The 17,109-nt window shown below is 48.5% G+C and overlaps 1 protein-coding gene across 3 annotated transcripts in view; it reads right to left on the bottom strand.

Annotated features, from left to right (window-relative positions):
- GRHL3 (grainyhead like transcription factor 3) overlaps window positions 1–15,412 on the bottom strand; it is a 36,472-nt gene extending 21,060 nt beyond the window's left edge. The window contains exons 1-2 of one of the 3 annotated variants that reach the window (XM_030805137.1): window positions 15,201–15,412; window positions 3,240–3,426 (exon numbers count right to left, since the gene is read on the bottom strand). In XM_030805137.1, coding sequence (XP_030660997.1) covers window positions 3,240–3,426; window positions 15,201–15,217 — 204 coding nt within the window. In that variant the 5' untranslated portion in view covers window positions 15,218–15,412. Of the gene's footprint in view, window positions 1–3,239; window positions 3,427–11,643; window positions 11,722–15,021 lie in introns of those variants that run through there. The other 2 variants (XM_030805138.1, XM_030805136.1) reach the window with 2 other exon arrangements.
- Between the last annotated feature and the right edge of the window lie 1,697 nt (window positions 15,413–17,109).

Below are 17,109 nucleotides of genomic sequence, written 5' to 3'. Positions count from 1 at the left end.
TTGGTGATATGGTTCAGCTGTGTCCCCACCCAACTCTCATCTTGAATTGGCGTTCCCATAATCCCATGGGAGTGGGAGGTAATTGAATGATGGGGGCAGTTACTCCCATGCTGCTGTTCTCGTGATAGTGAGTTCTCGTCGTATCTGCTGATTTTATAAGAAGGCTTTCTCCCTTTCGCTCGGGACTTTTCCTCGCTGCCGCCACATGAAGAAGGATGTGTTTGCTTCCCCTTCCTCCATGATTGTAAGTTTCCTGAGGCCTCCCTGGCCATGCTGAACTGTGAGTCAATTAAACCTCTTTCCTTTAAAAATTACCCAGTCCCAGGTATGTCTTTATTAGCAGCGTGAGAACAGACTAATACACTTGCTCGCTAGAAAACCCTCCAGTCCTTCCCACTGGCTGGAGCTCTAGCTATGATTAGTCTGAGCCCCAAGTCAGGGAGTGGGAAGAAGAACCTCAAGCTTGATAGTTAAGGAGCATGAAATTTGGAGTCAGGCAGGCCTGGCATAAGTCCTAGAAATGCCACCTGAAAGTGCACTGTGACTTTGGATAAATGACTACGCCTCTCTGAGACTCAGTTTCTTCATATGTCAAGTGAGTGGTTATAATACCTACTTAAAAGGGATTATGAATATTTGTCAATAAAAAATGCTTTTTTAATAGAGTACTTCGTATGGGCCTTGCACTAAGTGCCTTCTCATCTCTTAATCCTCACAATCACTCTGAGATGTCTACTAGTATCATATGGATGAGGAAATGGGGGCCCAGAGAGATTCTATTGTCTTAGTACTTACGAGCATAGACTCTGAATCCAGATTTCTTGGGTTCAGTTCCTAGACCTACCACATACTAGCTGTTTGACCTTACACAAGTCCCTTAACCTCTCCGTTCCTCATATCCTCATCTGTACAGAGATTATAATATAATACCAACCTCAGAGGTCACTTTGAACACTCAGAATAGCACCTATCACATGGAGAGCACTATATAAACGTGACCTTTCACGAGTATAATTATAATATTGTTATGTCTTAGAACATTCTAATTCATTTGTCTCTAAGGCTGATATAGCTAGAACCAGGACCCCAACCCAGCATAGCCTCCAAAGCCCATACTCTTTTTTTTTTTTTTTTTTTTTTTTTGAGACGGAGTCTTTCTCTGTCCCCCAGGCTGGAGTGCAGTGGCGTGATCTCGGCTCACTGCAAGCTCCACCTCCCGGGTTCACGCCATTCTCCTGCCTCAGCCCCCCGAGTAGCTGGGACTACAGGCGCCCACCACCACGCCCAGCTAATTTTTTGTATTTTTAGTAGAGACGGGGTTTCACCGTGTTAGCCAGGATGGTCTCGATCTCCTGACCTCGTGATCCGCCCGCCTCGGCCTCCCAAAGTGCTGGGATTATAGGCTTGAGCCACCGCGCCCGGCCAAAGCCCGTACTCTTAATCACACCCCATGAGAGTATGAAGGAAGGTGCCTGACACAGTGGTGGACATTCAAGAAGAAATGGTAAGCAGTTGCCTTTAGCGCTATATTACCCAAAGCCACATTTGTGGCAGGACTAGGTCTCAAATTCCCGACTTGGTGCTCCTTCCACACCATCAGACCATGTCATCACTGTCCAGGGGGCTGTTCCGAATCCAGGGTGCTCTGGAATGGGGAGGCCAGGGCAGGTGTATCTCACTGAGACACTGTACTTCGCTAAAACCAGTATTATCAGTGTCACCTTCAGAGCCTCTCTTCTGCCATCCTGGCCCTGGAATGGCTTCTTGCCAAGGGGACAAGGAGTTGGATTGTATTTTATGGTCCATTCTCAACCTATAAATCCCAGGCTGCCGTTTGAACCTAGATCTAGAATTCTGGCTCCCACCATGGCCCCAAGCCGAGGCAGCCATTCAAACTCCTCTTCCATCGACCTGGGCCAAACACTCTCTGGATGCTACCAGTGTGCTGGGGAAGAGGGAGGTAGGGTAACCAGACCACTCCAGAAGGAGAACCAAAGCCAGGGGATAGTTTTGGGCCTTCTCCTATCTGGAACCCACTTGGCCTCTGAGTTCACACAAAGAATTTGCCTTTATTCTTGAGGTAGAGTGGATAAAATACTTCTTGGGCTAGTAAGTTTGAGGTCTTATGTACAAGGTAGCTTTAAATCTTCAAGTTTCTCAATAATTGGCTAGCTGTGTGCCGCCATCCCCCAATCTAGGAAAGTTTCCTGGAGCAGTTACCCAGCCCAGGGACAGCAAGTCAGTTTGCTGTCTTGTGACAATTCAGACAGATGGGTAGGGCCCACCTGGATTACTACATTGACAAAGATTCTGCAGCCTCCTGTACCTTTCATGAGAACGCAGGCTACAATCCATTAGCAATGTCTGGCACATGGACTGGAGGTGGGAGGGGGGTTGTGCCATGTGTTATACCCTCGTGATTCCTGACTGGTCCAACCCCTACTTAACAGATATGGGAGGGCCTAATTCCTATTCTCAGGAGCTGACAGCCTCCCAGAAACAAGGCCAAGACCCTGGAAGTTGTTAGAGAACAGTAAAAGACATAATGGCAGCTGGAGTAGGAAAGACACTAAGACCCTCGGGAGAGGGAGATGAGGTGGCAGATGGCTTCTAAGAGAAGTGGGCCTTGGGAAGGGCCCCGAAGGAAGGGAATGGGTTAAAAAGCAGGAGGTATGCTCCAGGTGGTGGGGCTGTACCAGGTGGGTTGGGATGACAGGGAAACGTAAGATCCAAGGGACAGGGGCAGAAAGAAGATGGTGGCGTATGAGAGTGTTGCTATCATAGAATGTGCTTGGACCAGGCAAGGAGTGGGTCAGGCACTGTCCACTTGGTCAGCATGTGTCACGGACTGTGTGGCAGGCTGTATGGTGTGCTGAAGACTCAGTAATGATCCTCTAGGAGCTCAGTCTCGTGCAGAAGATGGAAGAAATAAATGTGTAAACAGCAAGCTTCTAGGCATTCTTGATGGCAGCAAAGATGACGATGGTGGTTGCTGAGGGCACCCAGACAAGAAAGCCTCCCCTCCAGTGAATGAGTGAAGTGACATTTAAGCTGAGACCCAAAGCTGAGAGTAGGGGTTAGCCATGGGAAAGGGAGGGTGCCAGGCAGAGGGAACAGCATTGTGCAAAGGCCCAGAGATGAGGGGCTGGGGTGGTCATGGTGGGCTGCTGAGCCATGAGGCCTGAAGTGAAGACACCCATTCAGTCAAAAGGGGGCATGTCCAGAGGGGGCAGACGTACCATGTAGTAATCATAGAGGAAGCTCAAGGCCGCAACGCTGTCATCATCTCCATTGACTCTCATCATGGCCTTTGTGGCAGCTGTCAACGGGTTTTCTAGGTATGTCTTCCAGGCCTCATCCTCGCTAGTGTAAGAGAATTTCTGCAAGTTGACTGGGTCGTTCTTTAGCAGCCGCACAGACCTGAAACTGAATGCAAGTAAGGAGGGTCAAATTTAGGCTATCCCAGAGGAAGCTCCATGAATGGGCAGCCACAGGCCAACGCCCAGGAATTCAGAGTTATTAGCTTTGAAAACATGAAACTGCCTCTTCTGCCACCATTAGGCAGTGTGGGGCAGCAGAATGGACACAAACTCTGGAGCTGGATCAATTCCAAATGTTGCCATGTAGAAGCTGTTGACCTGGGCCTTAGTTCCCTGTTGCACAGCATGAAGGCCGTCATCCTTATCTTCAAGACTACAGAGTGGATTCAATGAAATACTTTCATAGTGGGTACTTATTCAAAGAGAATTCGTGGAATGAATGGGAAATGCCAATGACAAGCTGCAATGTGATAAGAATAAAATTTCCAGATAACCCATCATGAGTTCTACTGAAGAAGTTGTCCTCAAGACTGTGAAAGGCACAGAAGGCTGTAGATCATTTCAAGTCTGGGAGAAAGCGTGGTCTGTGACAGAGAGAGCCGGGGTGAGGAAGCCCTTAGGCAGAACCTGGTCTGGGAAATGACATTTCAGACCAATTTTATTGTAGAGTTTTGAGCAGTTGCTCAGAAGCCAGGAGCTGGAGTTGAAGGCTGCAGGGCACACAGAGGCACGCAGGACCCGGGTACTGGTGCTGAGAAGCTTGGACAAATACAAGGTATTATCTCACTCAAGAGACAAGCCACAAGGGCTCAAAGGAAAGAGATCAGGAAAGGCTTTCTGGAGCAGGCAGACATTTTAGTTGGGGAAACTCAGCACTGGGGATTATTTCACTCAGCAATGTGGGGAAGGAGCAGGGACCTAACAGAAAAATAATGAGAATGGAAAAATAATAGCTACTCTTTACTGAACACTGACCATGCATTAGGCACTAACTAAGCACATTTCATAAATTACCATGTTACTTGAAACAACCCTGCAAGGCAGATACTATTATTATTCCTATTATACAGTGGAGGAAACTAAAGCTCAGATAAGTTGAGAGTTGTCCAAGGTCCCAGTGAGTGAGTGGCCCAGAGGGGATTCAAGCTCCTTCAGGGTGATGCAATGGTACAGAATAATGTTCTCAAACTTTAGCTGCATGAGAATGACTTGGAAGGCTTGTTAAAACACAGATCGCTTTCACAGCAGGGTGACTACAGCAAAGAACAATGTAGTGTATACTTCAGGATATCTAGAAGAGTAGATTTTTAATGTTATCATCCCAAAGAAATGATATTTAATATTTAATGTGATAAATATGGCAATTATCCTGATTTGGTCATTATACAATGTAAAGGTGCATTGAAATCTCACACTGTACTCTATAAATATGTGCAATTATTATATATCCATTATTTTAAAATTAATTTAAAAACACACAGATTGTTGGGCCCCACCCCTGGAGTGTCTGATTCACTGGCTCTGGGTGGCTGAGAATGTGCATTTCTAGCGATTTCCCTGGTGCTGCTGATTCTGGTAGTCTGGGGACCACATTTTGAAGAATCACTGGTTACTGCACATGCTCTTAACCACAAACAAAGGCATAGAAGCAGAAAAGTTCTGGTTGTGTTCAATTTAGAGCAAAGAGTGTATGAAGACGGGGTGGTCCAGGCTATGAAGAGAGAGCCCCAGAGATGAAGTGGGCACTGGCTGGTCTCCTGGTTTCCCAGTGCCTCCCTTTCTACATGAGCCAGGCAGAATCTCCCATGTTAGGGACCTAAGAACAATGCCAGCTGCCATTTACTATAATGCATATGAATGTTCTGTTCATTAGGCCGTGCTTCTTACAAGGACACTACAAGGTAAGGATCATTTGCTTCGTCTGTTAAGATGAAGGAACCTGAGTCTTGCAGAGAATGAGAAAATGTCCAAGATCATCCAGCTGGTCCATGAGACAACCAGGATATCAACTCAGCCTTACTGAGCACAAAGGCACACACTTGCCACTCAGCCACACTGCTTTTCCGTTGATGCAGGGGTGCAATCTTTATCACAGCAGAAAAATGTGTTTGTGGTAAAACTGTGGCACAGTGGCAGACTAGTGGGTGGGCAGAGACCCCTGTAATCAGGTGCACGAAGTACCCTCCTGCTGCCAGGCCACTCGGCCCATATCCTCAGACTGCAGTGGGAACAGCAGGCCAGGCCATACCTCGGCACACAGGAGGCAGCAGCTCTCCCAGCAGCTTCATCCAGGACAGTGTCTCCCATCCCACCGGACCCCAAGGTGTGAGGAGTTGGGCTCTGAGAGGAAGGGAGGGGGAGCTGTCACGCAGGAAAGAGAAATGACAGAAACTTTCCTGTTCTAGGGGTGCGGAGAGCGGGAGGCACACCCTGAGTTTCTGTTGCTATAAATCAAGGGGCCTCAAGGAGAGGTGAGAAGAGGCCCCTCCTCATTGCCTCCTGGGCCTGGGGTTTAGAGGAATTTACTGAGCAAGTCCAGGGTGGCCACCCTCACTGTCTGCCCAGCCCTGAGCTAATGGAAACTCCCAACAAGGCATGGGAAAAGCAGGGAAATGCCTGATTGATCCCACCCCCTGGGTCAACAGGGACCACCAGTGCTTAGCACTGTTCCTCATTTGTAAACAAGTCTAATAAAAGCACCCACCACATAACATCATGAGGATAATGCATCAGCATAAGAAAAATGCTTAAAACTGTGCCTGGCACAAAACAAGTATGTAATTCATGCAAGCCATCACTGTGTTCCAGGTCAGCTTGCGGCAAGACATCAAGGGGTTGCGAAGTGGTAGAAGACATGGTTACTCTGCAAGTCAGTGGCAGGTCTGGGCCTGGTGCCCCAATCTGCTGACTCTAGGGGTTGACCATTATCAGCTTTGATGCTGTGAGTTATCTTACCCGTTAAAAAAGATAAATTTTAGAAGACAACAATAAAGTGACACCGAAACAAAAGAACAGACAATGTCTGCTATTCACCTGGGTGGGTCTCCTGGCCTATAAGGTCTCCAGTCTATCCTGTTGGGATCCCAAACTCTGATTCCTTGATAAACAGCAGCTTCTGTACTTTAAACACTTACCACTGGCAAACATAGTGCCATCTGTTTTTGTGTGTCATCTCATCTACTCCACACAACAGCCCTGAGAGACAGGAATTATCATCTCCTTTTATAGAAGGGGAAATTGAGACTCAAATAGGTGACATCACCTGCTCAAGGTCACTCAGCCAGTAAGTGATGGAGGCTCAGCTTGAACTTGGAGCTGTCAGACTACACAGTACAGCAGTCAACCCCTGTGCTAGTCTCTTTTCTAGATGCCTTTCCTATTCTGGAAATTTCCCTTCTCAAAATACATTGAACTAATTCTCTGCTGCAAGGCAGAAAGGAATTTCCCACCCACACAAGGCAGGAGGAAGGTGGCAAGATGATGACTGGAAGAGTTTCTGGTCAGGGGCTGGGAGTCCCAGTGTCCTGGTTCCCATGCCTGCTCCTAGCACCAATAACCTCATGTTCTAGAACTAAGCATTTGGCTTCTAGAAAGTCTTAATGGATAAGGTTAGTATTGACTTGTGTGTTGAATCCTAAAATCCAACAACTTTTGGCTCTCTACTCTCTTAAATATTACAAATGAGGATTGAGGAGCCAGTAGGTGAGAGAGGGGGGAGAAAATAGTTGTCCCAGGAGCTGATATTGGATCAATGTTAAAAGAGTTCTAAGAAGGAGTGAGTCCTACTCATGGGTGATAGAGCCAGAAGAAAGAAGGGAAACCAGGGGACTCCCAACCTAAGAGGTCAGCTTCCCTGGGGCCTCCACAAACTCTCTGTTGGTGTCCCTGTCCAAGACTGAACTAAACTATCAGAAAGTGAAAAGGCAATGAGGGAGGAGGGAAGACCCACCATGGACAGCATGCCATCAGATCTCTACCAGACACAGCACACCAGAACCTGCAGCACCATAGAAGGAGGCAGCACCAGGGTCACAGTGTATGGATTTGTTAACTACCTGTCCTTGGGTAAGGCACTTAGCCCTTCTATTTCCTCATCTGTTAAATGGGTCTATTGAGTGTCTTCTAAGTGCCAGTGTGCCAGTCAGGGACTCTTCTGGGCACTGGGAATCAACTAAAATGAGACAGATAAGGTTCTGCCCCCATGGAACTTACAATCTAATTGGGGAAGACATACCATAAACAAGCAGGTAAATTAGTTATTTTTAGTTAGTAATAAGTGCTGTGAAGGAAATTAACATAGTAAGATAATGGAGAGTCACTAGGGGTGGTTACTTTAGAGTAGGGTTCGTCTTATGGGTTGTTCGGAGAATTAAGTACATTAAGGTAAGAAATGTGTTTAGCCTAGAGCCTGCCAGAGAATAATCGCTCAGTTAATAAAAGCCATCATCACCATCATCATCCCAGAACCTCCAAATGGGAGTAAAGGGGCTACTCTGCCTGAGGTTCTGAAATTATCATCCCCCCACAAGCCTCCTGTCTGTGAATGGGGTTCTGTTCAAAAGAAACAAAAGAGATAGTGTAATAACACCTTGCCCAACTTCCATTATCTCATAGAGCCTCCCAACATACATAATGTGTTATTATCCCTACTTTACGGACCAGGAAATATACATAGAGATGTTAGGTGACCTGTTGCAGGGTACTGGATGAGTGAAGCCAGGACTCCTAGGGTCTGGCCTGGGAACTCCATGGCTAGCACTTTTCCAAGAAGGAAAAAACCACTACTTTCCAAGAAGGGATGTAGGAGAGATTTAAAAAGCAATAAAACCTGGGTGGCATCCATCCATGTAACCATCCATCCCTCATTTTCAACAAATATTTATCAAGTAACTGCTATGTGCCAGAATCTATCCTGGGAGAAAAAGATAACAAGGTCATCCCTGCTGACACGGAGGTTGCATTTTAGTGGCAGCAAGACATACATGACCACAAAAACAAACAGTTAACATTAGATAGGTGAAGAGAGCTAAGAAGAAAAAGAAACAAGAGGACTTCTGACCTGCCTGAACCCAAGGGAGTGATGAATGTTGGTTAAGAAGAGGGGTGGAGGGGAAGAGGGAGAATGGAGATGAGTTGGGAGGACCTTGGACCTTCCAGATCAAAGGCAAGGCAAGATCAAAGGCATCAGCCCGGGACAGCTCCCAGAGCTTGTCCGCCTACTGTGTGCCAGGTGTGAGCCAGGTGCTTTGCATATGCCACCTTGTTTTAAGGAAAGCCAGCCCACTAAGGAGGAAATCCAAGATTTGATAATCCCTCACATTTGCATAGTGTTATATTTTTCAATGTGCTTCTCATACATCTGTCATCATCTCTGATCCTGCAACACCCCTGTCAGGTAGGGAGGGAAGTTATGACTGTCCTCATTTGAGGAAAAACTGAGCCATAGAGAGGGCCACCGGCTTGCCTAAGGCCACCCAGCTTGTACCTCAAGGCATCAGGCCTAGAACTGAGGTCTCTGGCTCCTAGCATCCAGAACCTTCACAGAGCGGCCTCCTCAGTCTCCCCGTCTGGCTTCTCCTCCACTTAGGAGAGAGTTGGCAACAAGATCAAGAGAGACGAGCTCAGGGCTCTACCTGATAGGCCTCACTTCTGAGGCCTCCCGTCCAGTCTGTGAGGAAGTGCAAATTGCCGGGGCCAGTGCTCTGGGAGGAGGGGATGGGACCTTTCCCCAGTTCACTGGCACTCAGCACCACAGGGGTGTGGTGCCAGCTGCTCCATGCCCAGCCAGCCTCAGCCTTCATGGCTCCAACATGCCTCATTCTGGGCACCAGGATGGTGAAAGTCTAGAGTGGTAAAGTGGGGTTTCATCCCAACAAGTCTCTTCTGACTCAAAATGCCCACTGCTTTCTGGGTGAGCTACTTAAAACCCCCAGTAAGACCAAGGAAATGCTGTCTCAGCCATCAGTTGAGAACTTTTGGTATCATTTCCTTCTGTTAGAATCCTAGCAATTTAGGATGCAGACAGACCTCAGAGATCTAGTTCCAGAGAGGCACCTGCCTAAGGACATGCAGCATACGGCAGGATGGGACTCAGTAGTTAAGCTACAGAAAAGAAAGTACTCACTCAACTTTCCAGAAGTGGGAAGAAAACCCAACACCAAAGCAGGTGGTCTCAAGCTCCACCAAAGAAGGTGTGTGGCACAGGACAGATCCAGCAGGCTAGACCCCACTTCCCTTCAGCCAGAGGAGGAAGAGTTCCAGGGGCCGCCTGAGCTGGGTGTTGACACCCAGATACTCCCAATGACTTGCTAAATCCTGCCATGAGACACCCAACCTCATTAACAGTGATCAATCACTCTCTAATCACCCACAGGGAGGCCCTGACACAACTGCTCACAGAGGAATCATTTTTCAGTCAGCCCCACACATGATGTTCCCTGGGCACGACAAGGGCGCCCCAGGGTTCTCGTGCCTGCCAGTGGCCCATCTGGTTTTCTGGGTGTACAGATTGTGAAATGTGCCTTGTCACATGGGCTGGGGGCTCATTTGGGGGCCTCAGTGGGGAAATGGCAGAGTGTAGGGCATGGCTCTGTAATGACTCCAGTTTGAATGAGGCAGTATGAACTCATCGTTACGGGAGTGGGCCCAGAGCTTTGCAGACCTGGGTTCCAGGTCCAGCTCTGCTACTTACTGGGTGACTTTAAGCAAGCAACCTGACATCTCTGTGCCTGTTTTCTTACCTGCAAAATGTGAGGCAATGAGAATGCTAAAGTCACAGAATTATGATGAGAGCTACCGTTCATTGAGGGATTACCAGGTACCAGGTGCTGGCTGACAACTTCTAGTCATTGTCTTTGTCTTTTACAACTTTGTGAAGTATTACTGTTGGAAGATGCAATGAGGTAATGCAGGTAAAGCGATCAGCATAGTGCCAGCACAGAATAATGTACTTTTATTATTATTACTAATGCTTTGTGGGGTAGCCCCCAGCAAACTGCACAATTCACAGCCTTTCTCCAGCCTATGAATCGGGATATCTCTTCCTAGCTGGCATAATCATCCTGATGCTTGGAGATTTCCACTTAAGAGGAACACGCACTACCAGCTTCATCGTCAGGACCCAGGTGGGCAAGCTGACGGTGGTCAGGCTGCAGCAGACACCTTTAGTTGCATGTAAATTATCTAGATGCCCTTTCCTAATTATAGCAGAAACTCACTTTCTTCTCTTTTAAAAATTCTTCCCTGTATGGGAATTTTTCTTTCATGCTATATTCTCCTCTTGGTGTCTTGTCTAATTTTCCTTTTCTCCCCCCCATCTATTGCTCAACTGAGGTGTGAAAGAAGTTGAAATCCACGTCTAAACCCGGGGGTGCCACATCCCTTCATTTATTCACTCACTGATTCACTCAACAAACATTCACTGAGGATTACTCTGTAAATGGCCACGTACTGGGTGCTGAGGACAAAAAAGGTGAAGGCCACTGCCATTCATGTGGCTACACTGTTCTGTCCCCTTTCAGTCCCTGCCCCTGAAAGTTCCCAGTTCTTGCTGACCTCCTGGAAAAGCCTAGCGAAATAACACCAAATAACAGTGAGATAATGTCCCTTCAAGACTTTCACTAGGTCAGTTGTTCTAACCTTTTTAGGAGGCAAAAGGAATAGAGAGAGGTAGGCAGCCAGCCAGGATTATTTGCTGCATTTTAGATAGGAAAGCTGAGTTCCAGAGAGGGGAGGGAAGACAAGAGAGGGAAAGGAAGGAACTCCATTATTTAGGAGTCAGGCCTTGTGCCTTTTTATTCTCACACATGCCTTGTGAGGTGGGTATTTTTATCATTTTACATGGGCAAAAACTGACACTTAGGTTAAGGAGCTCATCCAAGTCACCCAATCTGTAGGTGGCAGAGCTGGGCTTAAAACACAGGTGTGATCTTGGAACTAAGCTCTCAGCCTGCTGACTCAGCAACTACACTGCAGGTCAGTAGTGGATTTGGGAACCTCCTGCTTCCCAGTCCTCTGCCTGGTCTTCTAGGTCAACAGTTTTACAACTTGGACACGCATCAGAATTACCTGGAGGGCCTGTGAAAACACATAACGCTCAGCCGTACCCCCAGTTTCTGATTCAGTAGGTCTAGGGTGGGACTGAGAATTTGCATTTTTAACTAGTTCCCAGGTGATGATGATGATGATGGTCCACGGACCACAGTTTGAGAACACTGTTCTAGGTGTTCTCTTTCAAAATAATGACTCCCTCTCGTCCCCTTAACGATTCCGAAGGTAACACAGGTTTGTAAAATACAACAAACATATAAAATATGGAACCTACAGAAAAATAGGAAGAATGGAATTCATCCACATTCTTCTGCTCAGAAATAACCACTCTTAACAGTTTGGCATATCTCCTCCGTCTTCTTTTCAGAGGAAGCGGGGTGGCCTATGGCTGCTCGGCTAAGGCCCGGTTAAGATCCCAGTACTTCCGTGAGACCTCGGGCAAGTCTGAACCAAGTCTGGGTCCCCTCTTAGGCAAAACTGCATTTACACTCCCATCCCGCATTAGTTTGTTGGGAGGGTTTAAAGAAGAGCGTGTATTTACCAAGCACTCGACACAATGTCGGATGCGGAGTCAGCGCTCCATAAATGTTGGGTGTCGTTTTGGTTCTAAAATGAGAAAGCTGGATGATCCCATTTGGGTTTCAGCCCCGTTGCCCCTCTTCACTCCTCCGGTGGTTCAGTGGGAGCTCTGCCGGCCGCCTGGCTGCGGCCACTCACTGCTGGGACTGCGCGGCCTGCCCGCTCCCAGCAGCCGGCTGAGCCGCAGGACCCCCGCGCAGCCCGGGCCGCCGCCGTTAGGGTTGGCTCAAGCCTCTCGGCCCAGTCCGCCAGTTTTATAGCCCGAACTCAAAGAGGGCTTTTAACTTTTCATTCAGCAGCAGCGTAGCTCCGACTTTTAATAACACACCTCGTGCACGACAAAAATTTGCTCCTGGCAATCATGGTTTCGACCACAAAACCACAGCGGGGAGTGGTTCCTGATTAACTCTTTCAGCGCTCCAGGCAGTCTGGAGCCGGCGCTCCTGGAGATCAGATAGACCGGCGGCGGCGGCCGCGGTCAGGACTGCGACGGTTCTGGTCCCCTTCCCCCAACCGAGTCGCGTCTCTGCGAGGCTGGGGGGAGACTCCAGGCGGCAGCGGTGGGGCCCAAAGAGCACGGAGCGAGGCCGTGGGGGACGCTCCTGCCTCGGTGCCTTAGACCTACTGTGTGCCAAGCCCCTTTGCGGCGAAACTCTCCTTTACTGGGCTGTCAACGGGGCCTGCCTGGAGCGCCAGGGGATGGCCGGTGCTCCAGCGGGGAACAAGAGGTCACCGGCGAGGTCGCCCGCGGCTCCAGCTCCCCTGGGGCCCCGACGCACCTTCAGGAAAACCCGACGCCGGGCAGCTGGCGGGCGCCGGCTGTTTTCCCGCGATACCCGGGCGGTCGGCGGCGACTTCCGGCGCCCTCGGCCGCAGCCCAGGATCCCTTGCGCCCTGCGGTAGCCCGGGGCTGCCCAGGGCTGCGGGCTCCAGGCACCCAGAGCGCTGCGACCACATGAAAGGCCTGGCGCTCAGCACCCGCCAGCCACCTCCAGCTAGTTTCTAACTACACCGCCGGGGCCTCCATGCTTCTCAGGGACCAGCCTTCGAAGTGCCGCCTTACACCCGGGGCCTGGCCACCGGGCGGGCGGGTGCAGATGGAGCTCCTGGTCCACATTTGGGAGCCCACAGTTGTTCCTGCCAGGTAGGTGTTACAGACAGATGAGCAGACTGAGGGTCAGGGAGGACAAACAAATTCACCAGGATCCTGCTGTTGGTAAGTGGCAGAATTTAGAGTGACGGGCAAGTCCCACTTTTTCCACTATATCAAGGCCTGGCCAGAGTTGGCCATTCCATGAGGGCCCAAGCTGTAAGCTATGGCCAGTCCTCTTAACTTGGCACTTTTTAGGAGAATGCCGAGGCCGCAGAAACAACAGCAGCTCAGAACTTGCAAGCCAAGCGCTGGGTGTCCTACCCTTATCAGTTAGGGGCAGCTGAGCCCCCAGGCTCTGCCATTGTAATCTCAAATGGTGGCTTGGAGTCAGCCTGCAATTACTCAGCAGGCAACTGGCTTCCCTCACCCCACCCCAAACTGAGAAGCCTCAACTGTCAGCGGATCTGACTTCAAATCCAAACCATTAGGGAGGAGAAAAGCAAGAAACCTTTCTGTTCAGGTAACCCAGCTTCAGAACACATACACCCTAACGTGCAGCAGTGAATAGATTCTGTCTGTAGCCTCCGCAGTTTTAGCCAGCAAACTTAAGTGGGATGGAGACACATCTCAAGATTTTTTTGTGTGTTCAAAGTATGGAAAAATAGCAAGAGGTTTGGGAATGCTCATTGATTGATTAGTTCTGCATGAAATAACAATGGCGTTACTAGCGTGTTCTCCACCAGCCTTAAAAGCAATCACTATTCTAAAATTGTCAAATCCTCTAACAACCCCATGAGGTGGATACTACTGTTGGCCACAATTTACAGGTGAGGATTAAGTGACTTGCTGAACATCACACAGCTGTAAGTGCTGGAGCTGGGACTTGAACCCAGGTGTCAGTACCAGTGCTCCTGCTCTTATTCTCATTGTGGTCCAATTGTCAATACACTGTCAACCCCGGGAAATTAATTCAAAAGAAACGTGCCTGTTAACCCAAGTGATTGTGCTGTGAACATGAAGAACTGAAGGGCTATAGCTAGAACATAGAATCCTGTCTGCAATCACGACCTAGCACTCTCTGCCCACAGATCTTCAAGTTCTTAAAAGTCTGTTGAGGAGCAGTTAGAAAAAAGAAGGTACAATCCTTGCCTCTGCCCGCTCACCTCTGAGGGTGGCAGGAAAAGGAGAGCCTGTGTTTGAAGGGTTCTGGCTTCTGCCAGCTCCCTGAACCCAATCTAAAGCAGCCCAGATCCCAGCCTCATCCTACCTTCTCTAAGGTCTGGACCCCAAGAAGGACACCATGGTGAAGATCAGCGTCAGTCAGTCAGGATCTTAAATCTCAGATGTGGGCAGGAAGGCACATGCATCCTGCCAGCCAACAGAGGTGACCTATCGAAAATCACTTCTCATCTTCCCCAGCCTTAGAACTGCCTCTGAATAAGATGAACCACATTTTACTGAACGCATCTTTAGACCGTAGTGTGATATGCTAAGCATTTTATGCTAAGCATTTTACAGCATTTATCACACTTAACTCTTTCAAGAATTCTACAAAGCATTCCTGTACCCGTTTTCCAGATGAGGAAAATGAAGCCCAGAAAAATTGAATATCTTGTCTGAGATCACCCAGGGACAGAGCCTGGATTTGAACTTAGGTCAAGCCCACTACAAAGAGTACACATGCTTAACCACCACACTGTAACCTTCCCACTTGGGACTGTTCCAACCCAGCAAACAAGTCCCTTTAGAGAAACCCAACTCTCTGCCTAAGACAGCTCTTAGAACTACCTCGAATAAGTTCCTTTTGGCAAGAAGATAGAAAGCCTCGATGGGATTGGGGTTGTCTGATTTCCAAGGCCCCTTCAGAGGATCAAAAAGTGGTGCCAGAAACCTTCAGTTTCAGTCTTGTGGTTCCCTGCCTGGCTCGAAACTGCTCAGCAAAGAGAATGAGAAAAACTATTTTCCCAGGGAAACACTCACCTCCAGCTTGAGACTGGGGCTTGCCTTGACACGCCAAAGTAAGATCGTCAGCCCATTCATTTACCCTTACAAATTGCTCTGTGAATCCCGGTGCCGGCCTCCCCGCTCTTCCCCCTCCAGGAAACCCCATCCAGCCTCCACGCTCTGAGAGCGGCAGGTATCCACCGATGTTTACTCACTCAAGTTCATTCGACATCTTCCTGCTCCCAGGCTCCAACGATCAGCGCTGAGGCTCTGCTGACCGCTTGTCTCTAATTCTTGCCTGACACAGACATTCTCTGCCCAGGAAAGTGTTTGATTTATGTTGAGGTTTGGGTGTCGAGATTTTGCTGACAGGTAGGTTCCCAGCAGCGCTGGCGCTGATTGGCTACAGGTACAGGTGCCGGCGACTGGAGGTATACCTCAACAGGTGCAGCTGTTAACTCTTAGCCTGCCGAGGAGGGCGGAGCTATGGGGGACTGGCTGGGTGTAGCTGGCCAATTCCTTCCTTGGTGAGGGGGTGGGGGGCGGAGATGAGGGTGGAGGGATGGAGAAAAAAATGTTGGAAAGAAGCAAGATAACTAGAGGAAAAGTACAGGGACAAACAGATAACTTGGCTTAAAGGAAAACTTGATTCCTGTTTCTAGTCATTGTCCCAGATACCCAGAAACATCCCCACCCCCAAATTTCTTTGCCCCCTCCTTCTGTACCACTGGGAAATTCTCAAAGGAGAGAACAACTTTTCCCAGGTAGATCTTTGTATAAGTTCCCTTTTTTTTCAGTTTCCCCTTTAAGATAATATTTATGAATAATCTTTTACAGTTACTCAAGTGACTTCTTTTGGTTCTTAGAGTAACTGGCTGTGGTCGATTTATTATCACTTCCCCCTTCCTCTTCAACACACATTTCACAGATGAGGGAGGAAATAGAGGCCAGAGAGGCAAAGTGCCTTGCCCAAGGGCACAACTAGCGAGGTCCCAGCCCAGATCCAATCTGCAGTCATCTCACTCCAAGTCTGGCTGCCCCTTGGCTGAAGTCAGTGGCCTCAATTCAATAGACATTCCTTGAGCACCCGTTGTGTGCCAGACCCTACTCTGGGTTCTGGAGAAACGGAGGCCAGAAAAAACAGGGGTTACTGTTCTAGAGGAGTTTACAATCTGGGGTGTGTGTGTTGGTGGCAGGGGGTGGGGGAGTAAAGGAGAACAGGCTTTTATTGGGTATGAAGGGGGTGTGGGCAAGCCACATACCTCTAGTCAGCACAGAAGGGATAGAAAAGTTGAAGTCGCCTTCGAAGCCTCAGCCAGCCGGTCATTTCATGGGCTCCAAGTGCTTCGTTCTGTATTGGGAACTTGGGAGAAATTCAATGCCTGTCAGATGAAGTAATTGTGAAGTAATTGCTGTGAGCTGTCTTCTATAAAGAACAAGCTTGGTAAACCCCAGAATATCCACAAACACAAACAGGAAAATGTTAGAGCTTTTTAAAGAGCTTCTTCCAGGATTAGTTTAAAATTAAATCTAAGCCAGAGATCTTGGCATCGTTTTTTCCCTCTCTCTCTTTCTGTTCTCCCCTCCCCCACCCTTCCCCTTTTGGCAAATTATCTCTTTGCTCTATCTTCCTGGGAACCTCAACTTGGCCCACTCCTCTCTCTCTTCTCTGGGAACAGCAAGTGAGGTTTCACCTACCCCTGCCAATTTATGGAGGTTTTTCAGGGTAAAGTCAGAATTCAAAGGAGCCCTCTTGGGGTGGGGTCAGGGCTCTGGAGATGGGGTACTGGGTTTGAGAACTCTGAGGTTGGTTTCTCCCTGGAGGCTGTGTTGGGGGAAGCCCAGGGGACCCTAATAATAGTAAATAATAGCTAATAAAGCCACCTCCTCAGAGCAGCCCTCTTTAGTCACCCTTGTTAATAAAGTAGACATTCAATCACTCTGGATCACACTACTTTTTGTTCTCTGCAGAGCCCTTATGACTTATGATATAATGTAATATGACCTATGATATTTTTCTAATTGTTTATTGTCTTTCTCCTCTTCCTCTGGAATGTAAACTCTGTAAGAGCAAAGACTTTGTGTCTCTCACTGTGGAATCTCCAGTGTCTGGCACCCAGTAGG

This window comes from Nomascus leucogenys, chromosome 24, assembly GCF_006542625.1.
Source record: "Nomascus leucogenys isolate Asia chromosome 24, Asia_NLE_v1, whole genome shotgun sequence".
Lineage (NCBI taxonomy): Eukaryota > Metazoa > Chordata > Mammalia > Primates > Hylobatidae > Nomascus > Nomascus leucogenys.
Note: the sequence above shows the minus strand (reverse complement) of the source record. Positions and strands in the feature narration are given on the sequence as shown.